This window comes from Chiroxiphia lanceolata, chromosome Z (assembly GCF_009829145.1).
Source record: "Chiroxiphia lanceolata isolate bChiLan1 chromosome Z, bChiLan1.pri, whole genome shotgun sequence".
NCBI classification, from domain to species: Eukaryota; Metazoa; Chordata; class Aves; order Passeriformes; family Pipridae; genus Chiroxiphia; species Chiroxiphia lanceolata.
In genome coordinates, this window is record NC_045671.1 from 8,991,975 (window position 1) to 9,015,318 (window position 23,344).

At 47.8% G+C, this 23,344-nt stretch overlaps 1 protein-coding gene across 1 annotated transcript; it reads right to left on the reverse strand.

Annotated features, from left to right (window-relative positions):
- Positions 1–182: 182 nt before the first annotated feature.
- VCP (valosin containing protein) lies at positions 183–22,806 on the reverse strand. The gene is made up of 17 exons (XM_032676357.1): positions 22,684–22,806; positions 17,673–17,784; positions 17,123–17,295; positions 15,183–15,325; positions 11,937–12,067; positions 10,097–10,228; positions 9,587–9,689; positions 7,686–7,819; positions 7,323–7,458; positions 5,804–5,916; positions 5,017–5,181; positions 4,790–4,912; positions 3,492–3,704; positions 2,479–2,787; positions 1,457–1,612; positions 1,030–1,184; positions 183–642 (listed from the first exon to the last, which is right to left on the reverse strand). Exons 1-17 carry the CDS (start codon positions 22,698–22,700, stop codon positions 537–539), a joined length of 2,421 nt encoding a protein of 806 aa, XP_032532248.1. The 5' UTR covers positions 22,701–22,806; the 3' UTR covers positions 183–536.
- Between the last annotated feature and the right edge of the window lie 538 nt (positions 22,807–23,344).

The following is a 23,344-nucleotide window of genomic DNA, read 5'->3' on the forward strand; positions in this document are numbered from 1 at the left end:
GCCATTTCTCCCACTAGCAGAGCTAGGAGGAGTTACACATGAACAGCAGCCCTGAGCATAGCAGGAACGCACACGTACAGACGGACAGATGGACTCCACCGGAGCAAAGAATGCTCAGACAGCACCAGAGACACAGGCTAAGAGAGTGCCAGCACCACACAAAGGAACTGCTGGGGCCTGGCTAGAGTTTTGTGGGATTTTTATTAATTTTTTTTTATTATTTTTCGTGGGGTTTTATTTTTTTAATACAGGCTAGCGTTGTACCCTTTTGCTAAAGCTGCTGATTCTGCCACATAAACTAGAACAGAAATTTCTCAGAAATTAAGTCAGTTCCCCTTCCTTGTTAATTCACTGTCTGCCTCCCAACTGAACACCACTCTGGATTTGTGTTTGCAGAAAACATCCCCTGTACAAAGTCTGACGTGCAGCTACACTGTTCTGACTGAGGAATGAAGAAGCCAAGAGTCCACTGAACATTGGATTTTTCCCTGTACAACGTGGCCTGGTGTGGAGTTTGGTCCACGGAGGACAGCGAGTTAACCGTAGAGATCGTCGTCATTGTCTTCGCTGTACACGTTGCCCCCGCTGCCACCTCCTGTGCCTTGGCTCGGACCGGCGCCGCCCTGGTTGCCTGAGGGGAACCTGTGTGCAGCAGAGCAGGAGGGGAGAGAAGAGATGCTGTTCAAAAGCCTCCTCGCAGCTCACCACCATCCCCTCCCTCCACACCAACCCCTGCTGATGCGTAGGACAGGCAGGAGGAATGGGACGAAGTCTTAGGGCAGGTCAAAGGGCTCAGAGCTGCTGGCTGCTGCTTGTGTTGCAGGAGAAAGGTTGTTGGACTTGAGGAGCACTAACAGGGCAGCTACAACTGACCTGCAGCACAGCCTACACTCACCACGCTGTGGGGAACAGGAATGTGTGCTGTACACACTGAGGAGAACAGGAACTCCCAGTGGAAAAGGGGATTGTTGCCCAGAACCCATTAGAAAGCTGCCTAGGTGCCACCTGCCCCTCACACCCCACAGGTACCTGAAGCTGCCAAAGCCACGGCTCTGCTGTAGGGTCTGTGCAAACATCTCGTATTTCCTGATGTCATTGTCACTGACAGAGCGGCGAGCAAAGCGCATGGCCTCCTCAAAGTGATCCCTACGGATCTCAGGGACCGGGTCATCCTCCTCCACCTCCTACAGCAGGACAGAGGGACCAGGTGAGTCGTGTGCCCGAGGGCCATCCAGAGCCTCCCTCCAGGCCAGGATGCTCCAATACTACCCCCATGGCAGGGTTTGGAGAGTCAGGGCTGCAGCAGGTGCCTCGCGTGAACAAGTGCTGACCATGAGGCCCCTGAGCAGGGTTCTCAACCTCCCAGAAGATGAGAAGGAAGTGCTCCAGCTCCATGCTCTGTGCAGGAGCCCGCTCATTCCCAAGGATGCCAGAGGAATACATGAGCCCCACTCACCATGGCAGAGGGGTTGGTCTGCCGCTCACGCTCTCGCCGGATCTCGCTCTCGATGGATTCACGGATGGCCAGTTTGCAGGCACGCTGGCAAATCTCCGTCAGGTCAGCCCCCGAAAAGCCATTGGTCATCTTAGCCAGGAAATCCAGGTCGACATCCTAATGAAATACACAAAAGCAAGAGAGGCCTTTCCTTAACACCTCACATCCTCAGGTGACAGAGAGGTGTCTTCAGACCCCAAGGTGTTGCCTTAACTATGGACAATTTTGGAAAGATCAGCTGATAAGATTCTTGTTTTTGGGAAAACTTAACCACACATGAAAGCAGGCTATGCTCCTCACACCCACCAGGAATCCACGGGGTGGCTGTAAATGCCTCTGCACTTGCAGATTTAGGATATGATTTGCTCAGGTCTCAGCATGAGGAGTTAAACAAAACACCATGAGACTGGAAATAGAGATGGGGCGCAGGCAGACCAAGACAACTGAGTTCTCCTCCTCCCACTCAGCTGAGAGGGTAGTACAGCAACCTCCTTTGAAACTTTCCTTCCCAACAACACCTAAAAAGGTAAGCTGGGCATGAAAAGGCTTGGGCTCTCACTTCATGCCTGCTTTTCTCTGAATAACTCTCAGCTGCATTATTCCTTCTCCTCAGGCAAGGGACACAGCCCTTGCCTATGGCAGGGTTCAACAACAGCTCACTGCAATGGATCCTCTTCAATTTCAATTTCCCCACCCTGTGTTCTACAGGAATTTTTTTTTTCAGAGTACCAGAAACTTTTCCATCTCACCATAACAGGCTTTTCTGATCTTGCACCATGAGCAGAACTCCACTATGTGTGGAGACCTGCTGTGGTTGCACACCAGCACCTAGCTTTGCTGATACCTAGGCTCCGAGCTCAAGCTTCTTCTTCCACCCTACCACATGGATCAGCCTCCAGGCCCCTGTGCTGTCCCCAGCCTGTGAGGAACACGAGCAGCACACAGCAAACCCAAGCCAGATGCAGTCAGGGCACAGATCCTACCTTGGCAACTGGTGATTTCCTCAGGTTGGCCTTAAGAATTGCAACCCGAGACTTCTCATCAGGCAGGGGGATGTAGATGAGCTGATCCAGGCGGCCGGGGCGCAGGATGGCCGGGTCGATGATGTCTGGTCTGTTGGTGGCACCGATGATGAAGACATTTTTCTTGGTGGACATGCCGTCCATCTCCGTCAGGATCTGGTTGATGACACGGTCTGCGGCACCGCCGCCATCGCCGATGTTCCCACCTCGGGCCTTGGCGATGGAGTCCAGCTCATCAAAGAACAGCACACAAGGGGCTGCTTGGCGAGCCTGCAGAAAGCAATGGGAGCCATTATTCTGTGCTAATACCTCTCAAAAAGGGGCACGCTGACTCCACACTGAGCCTTCTCTACCATTAACACAGTTCAGAGGAGTACCAGAGCACTGCTGCCACAAGGAGAGCTTGGAAGAGCTGCTTCAGAGTAGTTCCCTGCCACACAAACCCTCCATTAAATTCTCCTGAACAAGTTGAATTTTGGCAAAGTGGGAGAACTGTGAACCAGGCAGAAGAGTACAAACTCCAGTGACTAGAGGGAAAACTGGAGCCATTTTGCTGGAGTAGAACTCTTCCTGCAAGACCCAAGGATATCAACTGGTTATTCAGGCACGCAAGTAGGTGAGATATATCCAACGGAAGGGGGAAGTCCAATCGTTGTCTTCAGCTACCTAATGCGTAGTTACTGGGAAAGGGAGCTGGATCTTTCTTCACAGTGTGCAGTGAGAGGAGGAGAGACCACAGGCACATAGAAAATCCCAGTGAGAAAACATGGAAAAAAACTGTTCACAATGAGAGCGCTTTAACACCAGCACACAGGCCCGGGGAGCTTAGGGATTCTCCAACCTGCTCTCAGGGCAAGTGGGAAAAACACTGAGGATACGAAAAAGAACCAGGCCAGTAAGACAGATGTGATGGAGACAAAGTTCTGAGGTAACCTCAGCACAAACACAGCATGGGGAGTAGAAGAAACACTTACCTTGTCAAAGATCTCGCGCACGTTGGCTTCAGACTCGCCAAACCACATGGTGAGCAATTCCGGGCCCTTGATGGAAATGAAGTTTGCCTGGCATTCGTTGGCAATGGCTTTGGCCAGCAGCGTCTTACCACAACCAGGTGGCCCATAGAAGAGAACCCCTTTTGATGGGGTCATGCCAAATTTGAGGAACTTGTCTGGGTGCTCCACAGGATACTGAAGGAAAACAAACCAAAAAACCTCTTGTGAGGAGCCAGAACAGGCCTGTACCTTGTAAGAACAGAATACTTTGGGTGGGAAGGGACAGTCCAAATCCACTACCATGAGCAAGGACACCTTTCCCTGATTCAGTCTGGGTTCTCTGTCTACCAGAAACACTACCTGAGATGTCTGTTGGGTTAAACACAAGAAACTGCCTGGTGCCATCGCAGTTTTTAAGTGGACACCGGTCCATTTTTTCAAAAGCACCATGGCTAAGTTGGAAAGCTACCGTAAATAACCCCTTTACCTCTAGGAACTAAGTACCAGTTCAGATAGTTTTCCAGCACACTTAACCTCAGTTTCACTCTGCCCTGCAAAAGCAAAAGGGAACAGCTCATTACCTAACCTATTTGCTCTGCTCTCCAGAGACAGGCAAGGTGTCTGATGTGAGCCCTTATCCTCAGCAGTGAGGTCAGACACAGACAGGTGATGATTTTAACATCAGAAAATTAGACTGAAAATTTAGATTCTTTTATTCACAGACAGGATGTTTCTACAGTGCCAACTGAAAGCAAGAATGTATCAAACCAAATCATGCCCATGCAGACGCCTGGAGCTTCCACAGATCACTCATGACTTTTTGTCCCAGCCTTTCCCTTTGTAGAGGGCTTTGCAATTACTTCTCACCTGTCCCTGTGCTAAGGCTGATGGGGAGCCCTTCAAAGGCTCTCTGTAGGAGCATCTTCATCCACTGCCTGGCAGATAAAGCCACCATGTGAGATGATTCTCAGCAGTGGTCCCACTCCTGGTCTCCACTTAAGAGAAGCAGAACTGAGGCTTTCTGCATGTTGCACAACACCCACCCAAAATGTCACTGTAGACTCAGCTCAGGGAAGCCTGATGCTGCTCCCAGCACCTTCCTCTCCAAGTTCACTAAGATGGAACAGCATGGTATTTATAGTCCATTACAAGCAGATACCATAAAGCCCCTGCATTTACCCTGTTTGCAGCCCAAACAGGAAACCGAAGACATTCTGAATTTTATTATCATAATTATTTTTCAAGCTGGCTAAGCAAAAAAATCTTTCATAAAGCCTTACCTGTACAAGCTCCTGGAGTTCTCTCTTTACATCTTCTAGACCACCAATATCTTCCCAGGTAACTTGTGGCACCTCCACCACAGTCTCCCGAAGGGCAGAAGGGTTGCTCTGGCTCAGAGCCCACTGTCAATACAAGAAACAGCATTTTAAAAATTCTAGCATGTAATGTTTTACTTGCTTCAGAGAAGCAATTGCACCCAGAAGAAAGAGGGGCACTCCTGCATTACCCTGAAGTCATCCATGGTCACAGCCAGCGAGTTCATCACTTCAGCATCGATGGTTTCATCTTCCAAGTCTATGAGATCCATCTTCTTTCTGATAGCCTGAAGAGCAGCTTCTGAGCAAAGAGCAGCCAAGTCAGCACCAACATGGCCATGGGTCTCGTTTGCCACCTGAAAGCAGAGCACTGACTATGACTCACAGGGATACACGCAAGGTCAACACTGGGAGGTGCAGAGCTCTGGATGTAGAACAGCAACACCAGGGCTTTCCTGCGGATCCAAGGGCTACCACATGTTTAACAGGCAAAGACACCACTGTTCCACTGCCTACCAGAGATCAAAACTGCATCTGGAATTCAGATGGTGTGCAGAAAGATAACCCTGAGGACTGCAGTTCTTCATTCAGGACACAGATGACAGGCACTATCCAGCTTACAGATGGTGTCCAGTTGTACCACAATGCTCACCCAGCTGTGTGGGAGCTGTTTCGAGCCTGCTGCCCTTTTAAATAGAACACCACAGCAAACAAACCCAGGAGGACAGTGGCAAGGCACTTCCAGATTGGAATGATACATATTTGTTTCACTTAGCCACGCCATTCTTTACTAGTGAGCGAGGGCTTTTGGCCACTGGTACACCAGCAAGAAGGAACCCCAGAGGTCATACATTCATTGCAGTTTCACGCTGCCCTAATCGAGCAACTACATACACGTGGTCAAGCCTTAACAACTCTCCCACTACAAAACAAGAGCACCAGGAATGAGACAAGCTTTCCTAATAGCACACTACTCACCTGTTCCAGATCCACATCATCAGCCAGTTTCATATTTTTCGTGTGGATCTGCAGGATCTCCAGACGCCCAGTGGCATCTGGGATACCAATATCCACCTCTCTGTCAAAGCGACCTGGGGAGTACAAACACTTGTTGAGCTTTTGATTCTGCACAGTAGAGGAGCTGAGGTTGCTGCCTTCTCTGACTGAACAAAGTGATGACATCCCACAAACAACTTCTGAGACTGCCAGAGCTTTGCATTTCTCTGCAGCATCTAACAGCACAGTAGCAGAGACAGGTCAGAGGAGAAGGAAAGATTTTAGCCATTTGGGAAGTAAGACTACTGTATTAGCTAGTGTTCAGGATTATATGACACATAGCATTGCTAGTTTAGTAATTTTTTCTAAGTCTCACTTTTAGGAAATTATGCTTCCCTGAACCAAGATACCATGACAAATTTTCGTTTATTTCTACCTTTGTGCCTTTATCACAAGAGGTCACAACTACTGAGAGATTTAATTTTTCAGAACTTTCACGGCAGTACCCAAGCAGTCAAACACATGAAACCAGAGGGGCAGGAAACCAGGGTATCACCACAATATTAACTTAGTTAGGTATGTACACCTGTATTTTTCCTCTAGTCATGGCTGTGCTTCCTCTATGGTGAACTTGCCACTGGCTGCCGCATGAGAGGAGCCCCGAAGAAAAGATACAAGGACTCCCTGAAACAACATGTCAGCCTTGGCCATATTGATCACCATAACTGGTCTACTCTGGCCTCCAATCGGGAGGCCTGGAGACACAGCATCTATAACGCAACTGTCTCCTTCGAGAACTCACGCAGGATCACTCTCGAGGAGAAAAGGCAACGCAGGAAGAACCGTATCCTGCAAAATACACCATCTAAGGAGTCTTTCTGCTGCGCCTTTTGCAATCGGATATGTCTGTCACGTATTGGCCTCATTAGCCACCAGTGTGCCTGCAGCAAATGTGGATAGTGCCTTCCCAAATCTTCGTTCGCGAAGCCTAGCCATGATGATGGCTGTGCTTCCAAATGGCTCACTACATATTTAAGAGGCCATTTGCCCCTACACACCTGACAGACTCTACCAAGTGGTCACACACCAGACGTTCATTCCCAATGCACTCTTTTGAACACCTGAATCTCAGAATCTACTGTATTTCTCATTAATAAAAGACAGAGAAATAGATCATTCAGAGCTTTCTGCAGTCTAAGGCATGAACATCCCCTCTGGCATTTACTCCTTGAGCGTGTCCTGAAATAGCTTCACCTAAGAGAGGTTAGCACACTTTTCCACTTCAAAGTATTATTTCTACAAGCTCTCACCTAACGTGGCACAGAAAACGGCACCAAAGGCCGGAAGCCTAGAAATTAATTCCTAGCAAGTAGCTGGAGACAGGGCAGTAGTTTATGTAACACGCAGGAAGTGTTAAGCATTAATTTCTGCTTAATCCTCCCGGGGCCCCTGAGGCACGGCCTGAGACAAAGTATGTGACACACAAGAAGAGGTGTGTTACCGAATCTCCTGAGTGCTGGGTCGATGCTGTTGGGTCTGTTGGTGGCTGCCATCACGATCACGTGTGCTCTCTGCTTCAGCCCGTCCATGAGGGTCAGCAGCTGAGACACGATGCGACGTTCCACCTCTCCATGTGTCTGTGCAGAGAGAAAGCAGTGGTTACACCAACAGCTCTACAAGGAGCAGGGGAGCCAGCACTGCACCAGGGCAGGCAGATGCAACATGATGGTAACAAACATCAAGAACTGTATAGCATCCTTCTCACTCCCAACCCAGTTGCTTTACCCTGTAGTCAAATGCAGAGATTTGTACCAGCTGCTACCAAAAAGGACATGCTGCTTTACCTCCTACAGGCTCTCTTTACCTTCTCTCTTTTAGGAGCAATGGCATCCAGTTCATCAATGAAGATGATGGCAGGAGCGTTCTTCTCTGCTTCCTCAAAGGCTTTCCTCAGGTTGCTCTCAGACTCACCAGCCAGCTTGCTCATGATCTCGGGACCTAAAAAAATAGCAGCATTGTGGCAACAAGAAGAGAGGCAGCTAGCCCCAAAAACATGCAGCTGATTTTTTTTTAGTACAACAACCACATGGGACAATCTATATTTCAAGCCAAAGCAAATACTATCAATCAAGTTCACTAAATCTGCAGCTGAAAGGCAAGACCAGCATGCAGAATTACTTTCTATCATTATTTTGGTGTTTTCAGTTTAATCTAAGAGAATGCAGCACTAGTCAATGAGCTACCTTTAGCTGCCTCTTTCCTTACCCTATTTCACACCTGGTGAGCTTCTCTGTAATGTGCCACCACACACAGTTAATGCCAGTCCTAGCTTGCAAGAGAAGCAATCAAATTATATGGTGATGAATTATCGGAGTAGAGAGGGAAAAAGCTCTGTGAAGCCACCTTTAGCTTATATTACACAGATACACATTTACCTTTGTATGATCCTATAAATGAGTTTAAAAAATTAAATCAAACAGACATGAACAAACAAAAACACAATCCCCATCTCCTCTCAAAGGTTAAATAAAAAACAGTGTGCAAGCACATCGATCCCAAAAGGAAAGACAGCATTCCTCTGACATCTACAATTGCTGAACACTAATGAAAGTTTACAGATTTTTGCATCATGCTGATGGGAGTGGCAATGAACAGAAGGTATGCTTCTAAAGGACCCAAGAAAAAGAAACCTGACCCTCAGGAGCACTAAGGTTCCAAGCCACAGCACCACGGGTGTAGGCAGGTACTCTGAGTGTTTCATTACAGGTAACTCACCAGTTCATACCAGCTCTGTCTACAACACTGCCTGCAGCTCAGAGCTGGGACCAGCAGACAAGGAATGCATCGCTAACTCTGACAATGTTATTTTTGTTATGCGATAGATGTACCAGTGTCTGAAGAAACGGCTGGTGCATTAGCATTCAGTGACAGCTTGCACACACTTGAGGAAGTATATGACAAGGGTGACATATGGCTGAAACAGGCCCATCTACATCCACTATCTTGAGATACAAAGCAAGTCACTTCCCTACTGCTGGTCAATGCTGTGCTGTGTTACATTCTCCTTTGCTGTTGTTGTCACGGGCCTACATGGCTGAAATCAGAGAAGAAAAGCTGCACTCCTTCAGTAAAAATGTTCAGTTATTCCAGCACTGACTAAAACTGGACAGAAAAGCAGTGCAGAAAATCCAGAATTTGGCCCTTACTAGATATCAACCAGCAGCCAACTCAGCTGCTACAGGGGAGTTATCAATAGGAGTTCTGTCACTTGTAGCAACATCCCAAGGAATTCATTATAGCTTTCTGGGAAGTTCCTTCCAATTAATGTTACATGAAACAAAACAATTAATGTTACATGAAACAAAACAAACTTTACTCAAGTAAAGTATACTTTACTTGAGGGAAAAGAAATCCACAGCCCCAGCAGCTTCTTTTCTGAATGGAACATGATGGGAGCAACAGAAACCTTGCCAGCTCTGCCCTTACCAACATAAATGAACAGACAGATAGACTCCAAATTCCTGTGTTGCACTGCAATCTTCCAAGCAACCTGCTACAGCACAGTCAAGCTTTAGGGAAGTGCCACTACAGATGCTTCCACACAAACAGCCTTCAAGTGTCCCCAGAGGCCCACTTGAAAGAGGTAAGGAAGGATGTCAGGAAGACAATGTGGCTCTAAGCACGCCCTATTAACATCATTCTGTACCATAAGATGAATGAATGAGCACACAGCAGATCTGGGGCCAAAGCAGCCACAAAACTTACCGTTGATTAGGAAGAAGAAAGCCCCCGTTTCGTTGGCCACCGCTCGGGCAATCAGTGTTTTACCAGTGCCAGGAGGACCATACAGCAGGATCCCACGTGGAGGCTGAGGACAAAGGTCAGGGGCTTAGGTGGTGAGTATCTAAATGCTTATGTAGCTTCACAGTGAAACTGTAAGCATTTGATAAAGCCAGTCTGAAATTGTGACGCAAACTCATGCAACAGCTGCCATCGCAGCATTGCTATCAACACCCTTATACTTCGCATGACACACAACAAAAACCTTGCCAGTAACTGGCAGCTCTGACTCAAAGCATCACTCCTTTTACAAGATGACAGCGCTTCAGTTTGTGTCCAGAACAAGTAAGCAAATACTCTTCTAACACCAGCATCAAAATATGGGAAAAAAAAAAAAAAAAAGCCAACACAGATTACTTATTCCCCTCCCCAGTGCCTCCTAAACCCCCATCCTGGAGAGATCCACTCATCCAGCTGGTGCACACAGGGATGTACCTTCACTCCTATGGCCTTGAAGAGAGCAGGGTGTCGGAGGGGCAGCTCCACCATCTCTTTGATCTGAGCCAGCTGCTTCCGGCAGCCACCGATGTCATCGTAGCCCACTTCATTCAGTGACTCCTCTTCATCCTACCCAGAAGGAAACACATTAAACATTTCAGTGAAAACAATAGTTCAACAACCCCTCCCAGTCTACAGAAGCCAAGAATACGGATTTTTGCTCGTAGACATTTCTTGCCTGTCTTGAGATTCTCACTTTCAAGTCTTCCTGGTGTCTTCTACCATTGTTTCTTAGCTCTGTCTTCCCAGACATACAAAGGGAATTGCCTGCACGTACTCAGACTTCACTGAAGCCCACCTTCTGGAATGACAGCCTCTGCTGCCAGGTTCCCTACAGACTCTAGCACAAAACAAGCTCTGTGACCCTTTGGTGGGGCTAACAGAAGTAATAAGAGACAATGTCAGTATAAAATATACTTTCTCCTTAAACAGTAAGTGCTATGTCTAACTACCTGACATGGTCTGTCTGACACACAGTTTGCAGATGTAGCATTGTCTTTTGGGACTGACTCCAATCAGCACAGAATGTTAAGATCCAGACATATGGATAAGATCAACTGTAACCAATCCTTTCTTCACAGCATCCATTCATTCAGCTGTCCTCAGTCACTGGCCTCAGTTATCTGTAACATTAGGCCACACCAAAATAATAAAATAACAGTCTAGAATCTCAGAGGGGCTCAGTCCAAGCCACACTTACTTCAAGCAGGGCTGGACCTATCAAGCACTGAAGGTCTCCAGGTTTGGAGATTCCTGCCTGCTCTGGGCCCTGCTCCAGGGCCGGGGAAAACATTTTTCCTAGTATCTACTGGGAATTTCCCTTGGTCCGGCTTATGCCAGTGCCTCTGGTCCTGTCCCTGGGTACAGCACTCAGAAGAACTGGTCATCTATCTCTTCCCACCAGGCAGTTGTCAGGAAGCCTGCCCCTTAGCCTTCCCTTATCCAGTCTGCATCATTCCATGACCCCAGTCCCTCCTCACTCAATCTGACCTCCAGCTCATCATTCTGGTTGCCTTGGCTGAACTTGCTCCTATCTGTCACTGTTGTTGTCCTGAAGGGCCCAAACTGGATTCATGGGGTGCCCAGATGTAGCCTCACAAGTGCCACAGAGATGAAGACAGCTAAACACAAACCAGCACTCACTCTATTTTCAAGCAGAAAAAAGGCACTTATTCTATGAATTATGCATCTACCGTAGCTCATTTCCTACTCTTAAACAGTAAGGTGACCAAGACCTGTCAGACAGGCCCTTCGGGCTGCCTTAAGGTTGCAACACTCAAGGCTACACACCTAAAGGGACTGGGGAAACATGTTTTGTGTTTTAAAGTCAATAATTTTGGGATTTCAAATTTCTCATTCAAAAAGTACCAATTGCTTTCTTTTCACGTGGCATGAAATTTAGCAACATTATAAGCTCTCCCTGCTATGGATCAAGGGAACGCTGGAATTAAAAGAAGTACCTAAGCTTGAGGTATCCAGATACCTCCAGCATGAGGTATCTGGAAGCAGATACAAAAGAGCTGCTGCCAAAGCATGCTTTTCATCAGCAACCCTACACCCTGGTGCCTTCAGCATATGAAGGACAATGGAAGTATATTTCTCTGACTACCTTCTGCAGCAGTTTATCTCCTGAAAACAGAGTTTCTAACCATTATGTTCAATATAGAAAATGGCAAAACAGGAACTCCAAACACTGCTGCCCTCAAGCACTGCCATGGAAATAGATTTTGGACAGAGGAGATTCAGCAGGAGAACCACATGGCAGGATTCTGCTCACCTCTCGTTTGATGGGCTCTCCTTCACAATGGATCACTGTGTCTGGAGCCACTATGCAGTAAGGGCTTGGATCTGTCTCCACCACTTTGAACTCCACTGCACGCATCCCTCCACGCACCAAGAAGATGTCACCTGTAAAATCCCACACATCAGTGGCCTCCTGCAACCCATATCTCAAAAATGTTGACCCCTGTACCATCAGCAGCCCCAGAGTTCAAGGAAAGGGGTTACACAAGCAGACACTGCTAGCATTTGTAACACTGCTCTGTGTGTTAAACTCCAGATCTGCATCTAATGGGACCACCCAAGCACTGCTTAACTTCTCAAATTTCATCCAGTACGAAACAGCAAACAATACAAGAGAACACCCAGCCCAAATACAAAACACGAAGGCAAGGAAACACATTTCTTTCCCATTCAGTTTCAATTTAAAATTTCTAGAACAGGCAGAAAGCCCTAACTTAATAAAAATTCATTCTGAATTTATTATAACTAGTTGCTACTAGTTATAACTGTTTGTATACAGAAACAGAATAACAAATAACACTGCCCTATGACTCCTGGCTAAACTGGGCTACAGACCCTGGATAACTTCAGCTTGTGTCTATAGTGTATTCAGACCTATTTACAGCAGAAGTGCTATGAGCACAACCCCAAAAGTGCATTTGGTTCTCTCCACACTCTTCCAGTTATTACTTAAATTACTCTGAAGAAGGGAATTTAGTCAGGGTGCAAACTGGCAAACTTGTTTTGGTTTCAGCTGCGATGGAAGTAATTTTCTTCTTAGTAACTGGTAAATACAGTGCTGTGCTTTGGATTTTCTATGAGAATAACACTGATAACAAACTGATATTTCAGTTGTTGCTCAGCAGTCTTTACCCTGAACCAAGAACTTATCAGTGTCCCATGCTCTGGCGAGGACCAGGTGCACAAAAAACTGGGAGCAAGCATGGCTAGGAGAGCTGAAGCAAACTGGCCAAAGGGATATTCCACACCACAGAATGCCATGCCCAGTATATAAACTGGGGGGATTTCACTGGGGAATGCCAAGCACTGCTGGGGGATGGGATGGGCATCAGTCAGCAGGTGGTCAGCAATTGCGTTGTGTAACACTTGCCTTTCTTGGGTTTCATCACTACCGTTTTCCATTACAATTACTACTATAATCTTCATTATTGTTACATTTTACTTTGCTTCAATTATTAAACTGTTCTTATCCTACGGATTTTTACATTTTTCCTGATCTCCTCCCCATCCCATGGCTGGGTGGGGAATGAGTGAGTGGCTGCGTGATACTTATTTGCCTGCTGGGGTCAAAGGAAAACATTCCTTTCCTGCACCCAACAGGAACACAAAGGGTTGAGACAGGGACAGATCCCAGCAGGCAATCAAATCAAATTTGTTACAAGCACTCATTGTATCAGTGTAATAGTAGCTGGTGACAATGTAGATTTGCACTTGTTCTCAGGGTGTATTTTTTAACACTTTATTGTACCTGTTCCCTGGGGTGATATTTATGGTCCTTGGGGCCTGGGCAAAGGTTATCATCGGGCTGTTCTTCGCAGTAGTGCCTTATGATACAATGGAATTGCTGGTCGGGAAGCAAATCTGGTACTTGCACTGAGCACTGCTTCTCCTTGAGTTCATCGGGAGCCATCCACTGGGAACTACTGGTAATTGCACCTTTGCTACACCTCCTCCCTCCCTTCCGATGTCTTTCTTCTCCTTCGGGCTGACTAAAGCAGCAGTTGAGAATTTGAAAGACTTTTAATATCCTTTCAAAACACCTGAAACCAAGCTGGTCCTATCACTGAATCATGGAATATCCTGAGTTGGAAGGGACCCACGGGGATCATCATGTCCAACCTCTGGCCCTGCACAGGACAGCCCCAAGAGTCACACCATGTGCCTGAGAGCATTGTCCAAACACTTCTGGCTTCTGGAATTCTGTCACGGTTGGTATTGTGAACCAGCATGTTGCTGAATGTGCTCCAGGTCTTGTTTAAGGTTAACAGTATTTAAAACATCATCCAGAGATGTGTTCAGAGCATGGATAGTTATGAGTGGCAGGGTGTGTGGAATGGTATGGGAAAGCAACTAGGACAGTGGTTACCTCCAACGTTTTGGTATCTCAATCCTGAATAAGTGTACAGTCCTGAAAAACTAGTAAAATATCTGGAAAAAGGTGTGCTGTCATGCTGGCAGTTTGAGAGAGACTCAAATCACTGCAGTGTGCCCATGGAACCTTGTTCAACACTATTCCATACCCTCAGGGGAAAAGAAGGTCTTTGGATCTGACAAACCATCAGGCACTGAGGCTACTCCAATCTCAGAGACACGGCACTGAGAGGGTGCATCACATTCCCAATCATGCACCAGCCTCTGGAAAAATCAAATGATTTAGTGGACTGTTCAGGACTACACCAAGCACAAAGGGTGGTAGGACCATCAAACACATATACACATTTAGCAAAAGCCACCTGGTGACTGACTGGCCCTGCCCAACCAACGCTTCTGTGTACTGTAGAAGGGGATAAAGTTCCCGTAGTTCACATAAAAAAATAGGATGGGGAAAACAGTCTTGGTTACTCCTGCCTCTGACAAAGGCAAGCCCATCCGTGGTTCTGCTCTTCCTCAAGGAAGTGGGTGCACCTGGTGGGTGATGTGGGAGGATGGGGAAGTACAATGTATGGCTCAAGGTGATTTGATTTTGGGTGAGAGTAGGAAATTAACTAAATTGTATTATGTTAATTGCTATATAATACTGCATATTATAGCTCCTGTGGCAGCTATATGCACATCACCACCTTGCAGCAGCCATCTCCACCACTCCACATTTGGGGATCTGAACCCGACTCCCCTCTGATTACCATATTAATTGAGGATGAACTTTGAGGAAACCAGGTAAGCACTACACACACCCAACCACCTCATCAATATGCAGGCAACTCCCCAATTCCATCAAAAGGTAGCAACTTAGTTTCATGAAATTTTCTCCCAGTCCCACCTGAGCCTTTTCTGATGATCTCTCATTTTACACAGGTAAAAAAAGCAGAACTATCAAACTGCTCTGCTAGCCAGCAGCAGCAATCGCTCCTTCTGAAGATCAGGGAAAATTTAAATCAACACCAACAAATCTCACTCTACAGATGTCGGTCTAATCTAACCCGTGCAAGCTCCTAGAAATTCTCTGTATTCAGTCTTAGGACTAGCTCACAGTTGCTGCCATGAGGACAGGCATTATTACCTTTCCTGATGGGTCTGTAGGCTTCCAGGAAGTAGGGCTTGAGATAGACCTCAAACAGATTCCCCGTGATCCCCTCTACCGTGTCATCAATTGGCAGCACGTGGATACGTTTGCCATATTTCACATCTGGGCAGGGCTGGATGCTGCAATGGAAGAAAATGCCAGTTAGCCACATCATGCTGGACTTACACCTCAGCCTGGAGAAGGCAGTGATGCAGTGATGCCCCGTTCCAGGAAAGTACATCCAAAGACCACACCAAGTCCTGGTGAGACCTCCCACCTGCATAAGAACATTTCAATGCTGAAAATGCAAAAATCATACCACCAAGGGCTAGTCTTCACAGCACACACTTGCCTTCACTCCTCTCAGCCCTGTCCAAGACCACTGGGGAGTTTCATACTTTCTTCCTATCCTTCTGCTCTCCTGCAGCCCCAATCACTGTTCCCAAAGCATATTCACACATTACTAATGCAGCCTAAAGACCTACAATAGTCACAAGTCACAAGAACCAGTTGCATGGGAAAGTGAGCTAGGGAAAACTCTTTGTTCCTTCTCTCTCTCTCTCACTACAGAGACAGGGTTCTTGTTGCTGACAAACCTGATTTCTGAGCAAAGGTTCTCACAGGACCAACCAGGGGTAAACACCTTTGCAGCCAGGTGTCTGTCAGTCCCACTTTGTGGGGGCTGACAATTAGGTTAAAGGTTGGAGGCCCCTTCCCCCTTTTAAAATACATTCTACAGTTACTACTGTGAGGTAAAACAGCCTACTGTAGCCACAGCTCAGAGTATCAAGCAATGCCAGAAAGCTCAAACTGGCTTTGCCAGCTAAGAGAAGCCTGTGTGGAACTGTAGCTAAACACACAGCTTTTCATATGCGACTTTTGTCACATATCCCAACAGATTCTTTTACCACATGCCTTACAGAGAGGACATAGCAAAAGGGTGAAGGAAAAGACATACTATCCCAGAAGGAAAACTGCTGACAGATCACAATCAGGAAGCGATTAGCACGAATCTGGATCTTGGCAGAAACGAGGGCACAGTAAGCAGTTAAAGACTGGCAAAAAAACCTCTGAGGGCAAGAGGTTTGAAAATTCCTTCACCTCACGAGTCAAGACAATTGTTAACACATTTGGGAGGTTGAGAACCGCTACAGACACAGTGTCGACAGAGGAGAGCACAGGCTGTCACACTAGAAGAGATTCCAACAGTAACCTCACATCAGTTTAAAGTAAGGATTCACCTCTATTTTAAATCCAGACAGGCACAAACCACCACTATGTCCCAACTACACTGGTGTTTAAAAATTACATTTTTTCAGTGGGAGAGAGATGGGTGGAATGGCCTCATTTCTCTCATCTGTGAAGTTTGTATGAATAACACTTTGCATTTAAAGATTATTCCAGACACCACCTCAGAAAGTCTAGTGTCAGAAACCAGGCTCCAGCTTGCCCAGAAAATGCAGAATATTCCATACTGGGACAGGGCTCAGGAGGAGGAGCTGTTAGCCCTCTCATATTTAAGACTGCATACTACCATTTTTATGTTTGGGAAATGCTCACATGCTCCCTTTCTCCCCTCTCCCATCACAGAATGGAACCTGTCTCCCATAAGCCGAGATCCACACTTCAAAGCTTTCCTACTACTTTTAAGGTCCCTTCCAACCCAAATCATCCTGTGATTCTGCTTTCTGTAAGTGTTGCACAACAAAATCCCTGCAACGTTTTTTAAGTGTTCCTAATTTTAAAATTCTTTTTACAACAGAAATTGGAATATAAGCATTCTTGGGGGATTTTTAATCCCGCTATTTGACTGTTTCATTCTTTTTGCCACTTATCTCTAGCAAGTTTTAACTTCTTTTTGCCATAGGGCAGCTCGGATACTATGAGATCAACTACGGTGTTGCTAATTCCTTCCACAGGTAACATTGTGTCCTCACCTGATCACATCACCCAGGCGCACCCTCAGGTTGTTGCGAACAACCCTGTTCATGCGAATCTTCTCATCTGAGCAGGTATCATCTGAAAGAACAATGCAGACTGCTTCTCTCCTCTTCTTCCCTTTTAGCAGGACAGTGTCTCCTCTGAACAGCTGCAGTTCATCCATTTTTGCCTGTAAACAGCGAGAGTGTTAGAACAAGCTTTTGACAAAACAGGAGTTCAAGCATTTGAAAGGACAGTTACTTGACTTTGGAAAATGCACCTTGGAAGTGATATACCGAATCCACAAGCACAGAGGCTCCCACTATGCTGGTGTAGAACTAATCCTGAAGTCAAAGTAAGGGCACAAGCCCAACTGAATCTCACAAATCGAGACCCAAAAAACATTTTATCACTGAAGAGAAACAAGACAACCCTCCCTCCCATGTAATAGCTGTAGCTTCTGACACAAATACCCGTAGTCATGTTGCAAAGTTACATTTCAAGTTAACAGACAGCAACGGCTTGCAAATTACCAGATTAAATGCTTTGCCTCTACAGATGACGCACCTGGGACAGTGACACAACACTGTTGTCTTCGTTGATGGCTTCATCAACAATTAACCGATTGGGCCTGTTCTTCTGCTTCAGAATAGCAGTCGATAAGTCATCCGCTTTAGAGCTGGGAGAGAGAACACAACCCATGAGGCTCACTGACACTGGTCCTGTCCAGCCACCCCCATTTCCTATAAGTTTCTTTGTTGTCTTGTCTTTTAGAAATTACACTTGTCTGTAGGACAAAAGGGAACGTTTTTTTTACCAGGGGCCAGCTGCAGGAGTTCAAAGGACAATGTTTTCCGTCAGTAAATATAACTATGAGCCTCAAATGCAAATAGCTATGAAGCTATCTATGAAAAGAAGTGGCCAGTGAGATGTTGCTGACTGTAAGATGTTCTGCCTCAAAGAATTACTCAGACTCATCTGAAATCACATGTAAACACTGCCAACAAAACAAAAATTGAAGTCTATTTGGTGTGAAATCCCAGATAAATAGGGGAATTAAAGGACAATGATGCAGCTCTCCTGATAGGAAGAGCTGTAAGAGGTTAGCCTGCCGAGGCTTATTAGTTAAACCTAGCAAGTTAATATAAATATTCAAATGCTCATACAAAATGATTCTGGGTCTTTTTTTAGGATATAAGCACCTTTCCATAATACCTTCACAGCAGTCACTGCAGCTCTAGCCTATGACACCACAAAAAATACAAGAGATAATTCATTCACCTTGATAAAACAGGGCAAGCAAAACACCAAGGAAAGGGAAGAAAGGCAGATTATTAACTGTTTTCCTTCAAAATCTAATACAGCGAATAATTCACTCTAGGGAAGAAGAGGAATTTGAACCAAGTGATTTCGGAGGAGCTCTTGGAAGTTGTACATTAGCCAGACACAACAAGGGTGGACTGTTGTGTCTTCCCCCGGTGGGGGAGAACCTGGTTACATTCTCCAAGTATTCCAGATGTGCCAGTGCCAGAACGGAAAACTTTGCACAGTTTGACTTGATTGTGACAAAAAAACCAAAGTCTCCCTTTGCCCTAAGCAAGCAGCAAGCACCGGCAAAGAGCAGGGAGCTTTGTGGGCAATGGTGAGAGTCATACACTTTGGCTCCCTTTCGCTCTCTTAGGGATAGAATGACCAGAAAAAACCCCAAACTTTGAGTGGAAATGGCAGCTGGGCATCATTTGGCATGTTCACTGCATTTTTAGAAGTCCATCAGAGAGGGGTGACATACCTACGGTGTGATATTACCCCCGCCCCTCAACACAGAGGCTTTTCCAAGACAGGGTACATAGTCTTGGCTCCTTCCTCCAACACATAAAAGGAGAAACAATACTGAGCAAGCCTGTGGGGGCAGCCAGCTTGCTTCCAAGAGGCTCTCAAGCTTCCCGTAAATCTGAGCAGCACAGGAAACATGTTGCAAATGACAGGCAACATTATTTTAAGTGAACAAAAGGGGAAGTTGCAAAACATATCTTTCCTGGATTGCCACTACTGGGAAAGTTACCTTTTTCCCCCCTCTTCATTGCAGAGTGAAGGAGGGAAGATATTATAGATCTAGTCTCTGAACAAAAAAAGGACACGAGAAAGGTTGCCAGATACATCCTGGAAGGAGCTTATGAATTCCATCTGCAATCTAAAATGTGGTCTTGTTAGAGTCCTAAAAAGTCTGGGATTTCCAGGAAAACCAAAAGAGCAGTAAGGAAATTGAATACATTTTCAGGCCAGGTTGTGGTTAAACAGTGCATAAAACCAACAATCTACTTGTAAGGACCTTGCCTCAGCATTAGCTCCTGGCCACTGGAAACTAATTTAGCAGGAAGATTTAAAAATTTGAGATAAGAGACACCAGGGAGACACAATACTCCTATTTGGTTTGTTCCAAGTGTGAATGTAACTCATACCCCCCTGACCACGAAATGTGGATCCAAAGGCCTTTTGATAAGAAACTGCTGCCAGATTCCGGCTACGTGAGCTGTCACTGGAACCGAGTGGCTGTCCCTGGGGACACAGGGACTGCCACAAAGCCTGGAAAACAGTCTGGGACGTAAGATCAAAAATAAATGGTAAAGGGACCAGGTAGCAAGTGGAAGCTTTTCGACCAAAACTGTCCACAAACCAAAAGCTGTAGGAAACTGGAAAGAAAGTTAGGACATCTCCCAACACGCAGCAGTGCTGAAGAACATGGCAAGAGTCCACTTGGTTCTGCTGAATGTGAGATAAAAGTTTTGGTATGGAAGAACTGGACCTACAGTTCCCTAAGAAGTGAGGGCTGGATCAATGTCAGGTGCACTTAAGAGCGATCGAAAAGCTTGGAGGCATTAAAAATGGAATAAAAGTCTCCAAGAAACAGCATGGAGGCATTCAAATGTTCGGGGTCAGTTTCAGTGCTCTGACCGGACAGTTCTGCAGAGATAAAAACAAAAGTTCTACAAAATTACAAGTCAGATAGGCATGATGTTATTTCTCCGGCAGATAAGGGTAAGCACTTGGACAGACAAGCACTCCCCATCTTCCATCAGTAATTTACGGTGTTGTTACCATCACCATTTACCCTTGTTGTACCTCTCTGGGGGTTCCTCCTGCTATAGCTGAAATGACAGGGCCAAACAGATCTGTGCACCTCAACCACAATCAGACAAACCCTGACATCTGTGGGAAGGACAGCATGAACAGAAAATACCAATCAGGAAACCCTAAGGTATGGGTTGGGGCTCTCTCCTGCCAATTTTCCTACTCCTGCTGGCAAGCTTCAGCAAAGGGTAGGGACACACAGCTAACCTAGGTAATTTTTACAGTTCCTCAGTGAGCTTTCTATCAGAGAGAGCCTAGTGTAAACCCTCCAAATCATCTCCCTGACCCACTCCTTTTGTCAGCTCCCTCACACACCTTCCCTCTCACTCCTTTCTTTCCCTGACTCAACAAAGAGACAAACTGAACACAAACTGCAGCTTTAGAGCTGTTTTGGAATTGAAAGGAAATTCAAGCTGCCCCTAGAGAGAGGCCAGAAGAGAGGACACAGTGCTCACCACAGTGAATGGCCCAGCTTGTACACAAAGTGCAAGACATCCATAAAACTGAAGCAAATATGTATTAGCACTAAAGGCCAACCACAGTGGGTCCCCTGTTCACATCCTCAGCCCGCTTTCCTCCCTCCGTAAAGCAGTTCAACAGACCCATTTGACACAGGGAAGGAGCAGAGGGACTTTCTACACCTTAGAGAATCACAGACTATCCTGAGCCAGAAGGGACCCACAAGAATCATCAAGCACAACCCCTGGCCCTGCACTGGACTCCCCCAAGAGTCACATCACATGCCCGCGAGTATCATCCAAACACTTCTTGAACTCTGTCAGGCTTGGTGCTGTGACCACTGTCCTGGGGAGCCTGTTCCAGTGCTCAACCACCCGCTAGGTGAAGAATCTTTTCCTAATATCCAACCTAAACCTCTCCTGACACAACTTCACGGACTCGCATCACTCCACAGTTTCTCTCTGTGCCAGAGCTCCCCTCGTTCAGCACATAACACCCAGAGGCATCACAGGGGAGGGTATGAAGAGTCAGAGCAGAAGGTAACTACCAGTTAGTGATCCTCCTGAAAACGACAACCAACCTCAAAAGCCCTGCTTAAAGTAAGGAAACAAGCTGTTCCTGTAAGTCTGTGCTAAAAATAAGCAAAAAGTCACTGCCTCAGAATGATTCCAGCTGCGGAAACAAAAGTGAAAATTGCCATGCCCTCTGCGTGCTGGCCTGGCTTTTTATAACCATCCTTACGAAATCACTTCCCAGATAGAAGAGTGTTTCTTACCACGAGCAGTTTCTTACCACCCTGAACATCTGAATTACAGACTAAACTGCCTTTCCCAGGCGGGTTTTCAAGAACAAAAAAAATTCATAAAAATAGTTTTGTCCACAAGCAAGGTGCCTGAGGTATGTGGTGAATGCAGTCACTTACTGGAACGAGACAACCACGGGGTGAGTTCAGACTCGTGCTGGAGACACCAAGTTTTCAACATTGCTTCAGACAGGCTGGCACAGGAAAACAGGAATCCCTTCAGAACCCACACTCCCTGAGCTTCTGGAATGCTTACTTGCCGTGCTAAGGCTCGGCTCAGCAAGATGGCTGCCAGCAGCAGGGACAAAAAATGGCATCTAAAAAGTAACCCCGTCCCAGCTGAAAAGTAACTTTTGCTGGTTCCTACTCAGGCGAGAAGAAGTTTGCTAACGTAGCAATCCCCTTTTAAAGACACTGTTCACTCTGCTCGGCTGCTCAGCAGGGCTCTGGGAATGTCACTTCCACCATGGCCACAGAATGCCTGGCACACCTCGCTGAAACCGACCCGGTAAGACCAAGCAGGTCCGGATTCCAGGAGTGGCAAAAGGAAAGGAAAACACACGCAAAAGGACACGAAAAGGACAAAAAGTGCCTCTGGCAAAGCCAAAAAGTCACTTCGAGTATCCCTGCTTTGGGGAAAATTTATCTTTCGGTTCTATTTTACTCCTCTCGAGGGGCACGTGGGCTGCGAGCAGGGGCTGTTACTCATTTCTGAGGAGAGCAGAAGACGATTCTCAGCCTGGAACTCAGCAGAGCCACGAAGAGCGAGGCCGGACACCCGAGAGGAAAACACCGCCGATCGCCTCGGCCATGCCCGGCACAACATGTCGGCGCCGGCCAGCACCAAGGCCCTCGCCAGCCCCGGCCCGGGGCCCGCGGCGAGCCCGCGGTGCCCGAGACGAGGCCGGAAACAAAGCCCTCCGCCGCGGTGCGGGGCCCGGCGGCCCCGGGGCCGGGGAAGGCCCTGCGGGAGGCCCGGCCTGGCCTCGCCCCCCCGCCATGACTCGACACTTCCCGGCGCGGCCCGGCCGTGGCGGTGCGGGCGGCGGGGGGCGGCCCAGCCCCGTCCTGGCGCCACCGCCGCCCGCCTGGGGCCCGCGGGCCGCACCGGGAGAGGCGGGCGGGCCGCGCCGGGCCCAGGCCGCGGCAGGGCCTAGCTCGCGGGGAGGCGACGGGGGCCGCACTTACTCGGATCCCGAGGCCATGGCGCTGCGGGGAAGGGGGCGAGGGGCGGCGGGCGGCGGGTCCGCGGGGCGGGCGGGGGGTCCGGAGGGTCGTGGGGGTCGCGGGCGGCGGGCGGTGGGTCCGGGGCGTCCGCGCTGGCTGAGCCTCAGCGCCGACTCATCGGCGGCGGGAGTCCCGCCCACGCCGCCTGCCCTGCCTAGCAACAGGCTGCGCCGGCCAATCGGAAATTCCACCCGGCCACCGCTCCGGCCAATGGGTGGCGGGGAAAGAAAAAAGGGTGAGCGCTCCGCCTTCGCCCCGCCCCGTGCGTGCCTTCTGGCCAATCGCCGCGAGCCAGGCGCCGCTCCTCGCAGCCAATCGAAGCGCGGTGTTCAGCTGAATGACAGCGCCAAGGCGGCCAAAGGCGAAGAGCCACCGACGGGAACATGCGGGCGGGAAGTCCCGCCCCCGCGACCGCCCGCGCCCCGCGATTGGGCGGTGCCCCAGGGAAGGGCCAATGAGGAGGGGCGGGGCTCGCACGCGGAGCCATTCCCGCCACCCGGGGCTCCCGGGGTCCTGACCGTGGGATCGTAGAATGCCCTGAGATGGGAGGGACCCTGAAGATCATCTGGTTCCAACCGCCTGCCGTGAGCAGGGACACCTTCCACCAGATCCGGTTGCTCAG

Excerpts from the sequence above, each read along its gene's own strand:
- VCP (XM_032676357.1), bottom strand. Across the intron at positions 17,296-17,672 it reads GTGTTGTGTCACTGTCCCAG|GCAAAAATGGATGAACTGCA; the intron begins GTGCGTCATCTG and ends CGCTGTTTACAG. Across the intron at positions 9,690-10,096 it reads TCAAGGCCATAGGAGTGAAG|CCTCCACGTGGGATCCTGCT; the intron begins GTACATCCCTGT and ends CTTTGTCCTCAG.